At 37.1% G+C, this 6,454-nt stretch overlaps 1 protein-coding gene across 1 annotated transcript; it reads left to right on the top strand.

Moving 5' to 3' along the window:
- The first annotated feature begins 1,677 nt into the window (after positions 1-1,677).
- LOC107738327 (proteasome assembly chaperone 2-like) lies at positions 1,678-5,963 on the top strand. The gene is made up of 7 exons (XM_016550066.1): positions 1,678-1,873; positions 1,971-2,130; positions 2,220-2,278; positions 4,158-4,276; positions 4,915-5,088; positions 5,170-5,290; positions 5,446-5,963. The coding sequence occupies exons 1-7, from the start codon at positions 1,817-1,819 to the stop codon at positions 5,524-5,526; spliced, it is 771 nt and encodes a 256-aa protein (XP_016405552.1). The 5' UTR covers positions 1,678-1,816; the 3' UTR covers positions 5,527-5,963.
- Positions 5,964-6,454: the final 491 nt, after the last annotated feature.

Here is a 6,454-nt window from a genome sequence, read left to right as displayed (position 1 = left end):
CTACAGAGCATTCATTAGACACTACAGAGAAAAATGGAGAACACAGCATCCAGAATATTACAGAAAAAATATATTGTATTGAGTAAACAATTCTGCAATTCTGTAAAAAAAGTATAGTAAATTTCCCATGTTACAAAAACAGCATTCTTCCATCTTAGAAACAGTTGGCAAGTTACGAAACATGTTACCTGTTTCTGATGCAGAAAGCCGCTTGTGTTTAGCATTTTGCAGCACAAATGCATCACAGTGTGACAAGTGTTTAAGTGAATGAGAATGTGTTTAGAGTTTTGCAAATAGAGCCTAACTGCCTGAACGTGTTTAAGGTTTAGCAGAAAGAGTGCTTTACTCGACAGATTGGTTAAAGCTAGTGATAATTTGGTTCAGAGATTGGGGTTTAGTGTTTTAGCAATTCAGAAAAACTGTAAGATGATAATGTTAAAAATAAATAAATATTAATGTTGAAAAATGTTACAAATATAAAATATTAACTACAATACAGTTTTAGCTGACAAAACCACACTTTCATTTATTTTAACTTGATGTAAACCTACTAAAATAACTAAGACTAAACCTGAAATAAAAATGGATAAAAAACAATATCTAATAAAAATAGCAAAACACACACTGACATTACTGAAACTGAAATTTAAAAAAAAATGGAAAATACAAAAAAAAAAAAAAAACGTAATAAAAAAAATAAAAAAAAAACTATAATATGTAACAATAATATCTTAATGATACTAAAATAACACTGCTAAATACTTGGTAAAACATTAATATAAAAACATCAATGTTTAAATGTATGATACGACTTTCACAAAGAGATTCATTCAAAGAAACATTTCATAGTGTTTTGCTTGTAGCTATTATATTTCTCTACTGACTGAAAGCTTTATGAGAGCCTTTGGCGGAGGCTGAGGAGCGTATTGATTTCTTGCATTGGCATTTGTGAAACACCATATTTCTGAATAACCCTGCAGAAAACACAAGACACAGTTACTTTATAGTTTCACAGCCTCTGGCTCAGTGATAACTGTATTGTCATGAGTATCATCTTCAGACTGATATTTATATTGAGTTTACTGTGATCTATGATATATATAATCTAATAATATATTACTTCTCTGCTGTTTTTATGGTTTTTAGGGTGCCAACGGTTCAGCATCACACTCAAAAGACGGAGCAAATTATTTGTCTTCACTCATTTTTATAAGAGTCTAGCGTCATCTTGTGGTCATTCAACTGAGCTTTAGCAGCGAGTTACTAATGAAACTTATGGCTTTTTGTTAGTTTGTTTTTGGCAAGGTTATTTTAACAAAAGTACTATCACTATTTTTAGCATATTGGTGTTTTTTAGCCTAAGTGTACTTCAATATATTTGAAAAGAAAATCACAAAGTGTTACAAAGCGTAAAGTATTTAATAATAATAATAATAACGTCATGTTAATTTATTATTATTATTATTATTATTATCTTAAAACGTTACATTTGCTTGCGAACAGGCTTTTTTTTTTTTTACACCTGTCTAACACAATAAATTACTTCTTGTAACGGTCACATTAAGGTCACTTAAGGTTTGATAAACATAATGTTCTCTTTAAATATGCTACAATGTTTTGCTTCTGATTAATGCAGACATCAATAATTAATAGTTTTGATTGTTTTTGGTCAGGCATTAGGGTGTCCCTGTGAGGCGTGACGCGGTTACGTCAGGTCCTTTTCCCACAGCGCAGGAAATTGAAAGTAAAAATCACTACGGATCCACTGCAATTCATCTACATTTACTTTGTAAATCCGACATAAGCCGTCTTAAAAATGTTCATCGCGTCGGGGGATGGTGTTCCTTCTTTTAAAGGCTTTACTCTGATAATGGTAAGTGAGTTACTTGTCGCCATTAGTGTATCAGCTTCATCATCGTGACAAACGCATGCTGCAGTTATCAAACACGGAGCCGCTTATGATTGTTCAGCCTGCAGTATCCGCTGGGAATGTGGGGCAGCTCGCTGTGGATCTCCTCATCTCAACACTGAATATGCCCCGAGTGGGGTACTTCCACACAGACTGCCTCACTGCCATGGCTGGGAACAGCCCCTACTCCGCATCTGCCCAGCTCAGCACCGGCGCGGAGGGTAACTGCTGCTTTACTGGAACTCCGTGAGGATAAGCTGCTCTTGCATGTACAGTCGCTGATGCCGTGTGTGAATGTGTGTTTGTGCAGTGTACTCTCACAGGGACTTGAAGCTGGCTGTGCTGCAGATCAGGACACCCATCATTCAGGTCAGTGAAGGGCATTTATACAAGTCAACACTTGACAGAAGTATAACATTTACACTCTTAAAAATAAAGGTGCTTAAAAGGGTCTTCACAGCGATGCCATAGAAGAACCATTTTTGGTTTCATAAAGAACCATTCAGTCAAAGGTTCTTCTCGTTATTACCTTAAAGGGGTAGTTCACCCAAAAATGAAAAGTTTGATGGTTATCTGCTTACCCCCAGGGCATCCAAGATGTGGGTGACTTTGTTTCTTCAGTAGAACACAAACTGAGATTTTTATCTCAAACCGTTGCAGTCTGTCAGTCATATAATGTAAGTGGATGGGAATCACGGCTTTGAGAGTCAAAAAATCAAACAAAAACAAAACCAAATTAAACCCTGCGGCTCGTGACGATACATTGATGTGTAAAGACACGAAACGATCGGTCTGTGCAAGAAACTGAAGAGTATTTATATCGTTTTTTACCTCGTTTTCTTACCTTTTACGCGAATGCGCTCAGGACAGTTCGGATATTGCGGTGAAAAACCAAAGGTAAAAAACGATATAAATACTCTTCAGTTTCTTGCACAGACCGATCGTTTCGTGTCTTTACACATCAATGTATCGTCACGAGCCGCAGGGTTTAATTTGGTTTTGTTTGTGTATGTTTTTTTGACTCTCAAAGCCATGATTCCCATCCACTTGCATTATATGACTGACAGACTGCAACGGTTTGAGTTAAAAATCTCAGTTTGTGTTCTACTGAAGAAACAAAGTCACCTACATCTTGGATGCCCTGGGAGTAAGCAGATAAACATCAAATTTTCATTTTTGGGTGAACTACCCCTTTAAAATAAGTTCTTCTATGGCATCGTGAAGCACCTTTATTTTTAAGAGTGTAGTGGTCGACCGAAATGGATTTATTTTTATCTTAGAGCAGGGTTTTCAATCCTGTAGATGCCATGAACCCCCAAATATGTTCATCCTCATGCATGGGACCCCCATCCTAAAATTTAAAAGGCAGCTATATATTTTTTTCATGTATAAAGACCCCGTTAATACTATGAAAAATGAATATAAGCATGTGTAAAATAGTATTTGGAAATATTTAGTTTTTAATGTTGTTGTTTTTTTACTCGCTATAGTACTTTACTGTTAGATGTGTTGTTTAAATCACATTTTTTAATTTAAATTTATTTTATCAAATTCTATTAATTATTTTAATCAATTTTAACCAATTATTTGTTTAAATCAAATGTACACATTATTTATTTAAACCATTTTAATTGTAATTAATTGAATGTAGTTAATCATATTTATTATTAATTTACATGTAAAAAATTTTTACACTGTTTTTCTAAAAAATTTTTCCTCGGTCCCTGGTCCCCAGTTTGAAAACCCCTGTCTCGGGTGGCTGATATAAAGGCGATAAACAGACAATTTCATTAAAAGATAGTAATTATCATGCTGCAATTAAATTTATTTTTACATAATATTTACTGAAATTAATTTTAATCTGATTTTGAAAATGAATCAATATGAAAAATACATGTACTTGATAAAAAAAAAATACTTGAAATACTTTTTCATATACCATTTACTTAATTTGTTTAACATTTATTTCTAATAATTTATTTGTCAAATAATTTATTAGACAGAATGGCTAAACAAAAAATAAAAAGCTAATGCCAATTGAGAACCAGAGCTCCTGTGCATGCTCAGAAAAAAACAAAAAACAAAAAAAAGTCCTGGTGCAGTCAAAATAAAAGCTGCTTCTGATGCTTATCGGTCTGCGATGATTATTTAAAAAAATCCAAATGTCGGCCGTTATGTCAGTTGCCCACTTAAACAGTTTCTTTATTTCAGTTGCACATGACTCTTTGCAATTTACTGCTCTTCTTAGACAAAGGTCAGATCATTCCGAAAGCTGATGGTTTCTTGGATCAAGAGCAGTGGATTCCTCAGGAGTGTGCTGCTGTCCAGCAGTCACGCGTATCACAGAGACGACCAACAGCTTCATGGGTAATCAAACACTGAGGACAGAGAAGATAGAAGACACATGTAAATTAATGCCATGTATTTATGCCACACATAAAATTGTATAAATGCCAATGGGGAGCACATTTTTCAATCGATACATTTAATGTAAATATGTTTTAAAGCATAAAACAATTTTCTAATCAAAATCAAAAAGTGTTGTGCCACTTTCGCACCTAAGTGGATGATGTTGATAACTGATGTGATTCTTTGCACCGGTGGTTCCTCTGTTAGGACACCTGTGTGAACTTGAAGAACTTCATATGTCCACTAAAAATCATGCATTACTTTTAAATTTACAACTAAGTAATGCAGGTTACTTTGTTTTCCCATTTATTCACTGGCACCTCTCTTTTGGTGAAATCAGGAGTGAGGTGAAGAGGCACTTCCTTCAGCCTGAGGCTTAGTAATTTCACTTTAGGTGTAAAAAGGGCCTTTACAGTTGCCAAAAATATAACTTAAATTATTATTATTTTTTTTATAAAAAAACAAATCTACAAGCCCAGCCCAGGGGACAAAAAGTTATTTTTTTAGGGAGTAACGCAATATTCTAATGCATTACTTTTAAAAAGTAACTTTGCCCAACACAGGTTACTAGTATTCAAATGTTACTGTTTGCGCAGCACTCCTCTGCGGTACCTGCTGACCCCGTCTCTGCAGAAGGAGGAGGCTCCGAGGGTGGAGGAGCTGGGCTGGAGGGAGATGGAGAGGATCAGTGCGTTTCCCGGGATCTCTGACTCAGAGCAGCGGCTCTACATTCCCGGAGGAGGAGTGACCAAAGCCCTTTACACAGACTGGTAAAAACCGGCATAAATCAAACAATTCTGTCAAATCTATAATTGTGAATCTGGCCAATGGAGGTTTTTTGTCTGGTCCAGCTGCACAGAGGACATCTCTATGGCAGTAATGCTGATCTTCTGCTCAGAAGGAGACAACATCCCTGACGCGTTTGCTCTCGTTAACCATCTCAACGACTGGCTCCATCTGCTGGAAAAACCTGTAAGTGTGAATAATGATTTGAAACTGCGCTTTCAAAACTGGTTGTCCAGAATGGCACATTACCGTAAAAGTATGTGGTCACAGAATTTCAGAAGTGAACGTTTTTCTGTCTAGACTGAACATTGTTGTTGTTTTTTAATGATGTTTTCTCTCAGACGCAGGGTTCGGTGCAGTGGCGGGTTCCTCCCTCGTGGAGGCTGCTGTTTGGCAGCGGTATCCCACCTCTTCTCTTCTGAGGCACGGCTGAAACCTCACGCTTGCATATGGATATGCCTGATGCAACTCTGCAGGTGTGACCGTTTTAAACATGAACCAGAGAAATCACGGATGGACTGATGGTTGAGCGGTCAAACTGCACAAAGCGCTGAATACACATTTTGCTTGTAAATAAGTGAAATGGTACAGAAATAATAAGCTGTAGCATTATTTTTGCCAAATCGTGTGTCCCGTGTCATTTTTTCTTTATAACGCTAGTCATGCTGATAGTTCAGCTTTCAGTTCTCTCCACCCCAGCGGTGGATGGCTCTGGCTTCCTGCCATCTGAGTTTCCCAGCAGAGCAGCACTTCTTGTAATGTGACGCAGCTCTGAACCTGCTGGGACCAGTTGTGTGTGACGTTCTTGTGGGAAGAAAGTGAAAACATTTAAAGCCCCTTCTGCATAGTTTGGCCATTTTTTTTCCATTGTTGGTGCACCAAAAATGATCTTGTTAGCAGTGTCAAGTCATGTCCCATCACGACTGTCTGAAATCTTGTGACACAAATGAAATATCAAGCGCTGAATCAAACAAAAACAACCAAGAGATGTCCACATCATACACCACCTTTTGGGGTTAGTAAGATTTTAAGGGGTTCAAGCGTGTAGCTTGTTAGAATGGCAAAGGATCAGCAATCTCCACCTAAAACTGATCGGGCAGACCAAACCGTAAGTCGTCGAGACTTGAAACTTGGAGGGATGGTAGTACTCACAACGTCTACAACATGACCAAAGCTCGTCCCAATCGGCCTGACGGGGTCGCTACAGCGATCGAAAGTACGAAATCACTCATAACTCCTAAGCCCTTAGTTGCAGTCTCAACGGCAAAATTTTCACGCATTTGGATTTTTTTTTGAAAAACCTACTTTTGCGAACGAGTCCTAGGTTTTTCGCCTGATCAGAACCAAACC

The sequence above is a fragment of the Sinocyclocheilus rhinocerous genome, unplaced genomic scaffold, assembly GCF_001515625.1.
Source record: "Sinocyclocheilus rhinocerous isolate Xijiao unplaced genomic scaffold, SAMN03320098_v1.1 scaffold1666, whole genome shotgun sequence".
NCBI classification, from domain to species: Eukaryota; Metazoa; Chordata; class Actinopteri; order Cypriniformes; family Cyprinidae; genus Sinocyclocheilus; species Sinocyclocheilus rhinocerous.
This window is presented reverse-complemented; position numbering and strand designations above follow the sequence as displayed.

Coding starts and splice junctions, on each gene's coding strand:
- LOC107738327 (XM_016550066.1), top strand. CDS start 1,817: ATGTTCATCGCGTCGGGGGATGGTGTTCCTTCTTTTAAAGGCTTTACT. Junction 2,131..2,219: donor GCTCAGCACCGGCGCGGAGG/GTAACTGCTGCT, acceptor GTGTTTGTGCAG/TGTACTCTCACAGGGACTTG. Junction 4,277..4,914: donor GACGACCAACAGCTTCATGG/GTAATCAAACAC, acceptor CTGTTTGCGCAG/CACTCCTCTGCGGTACCTGC.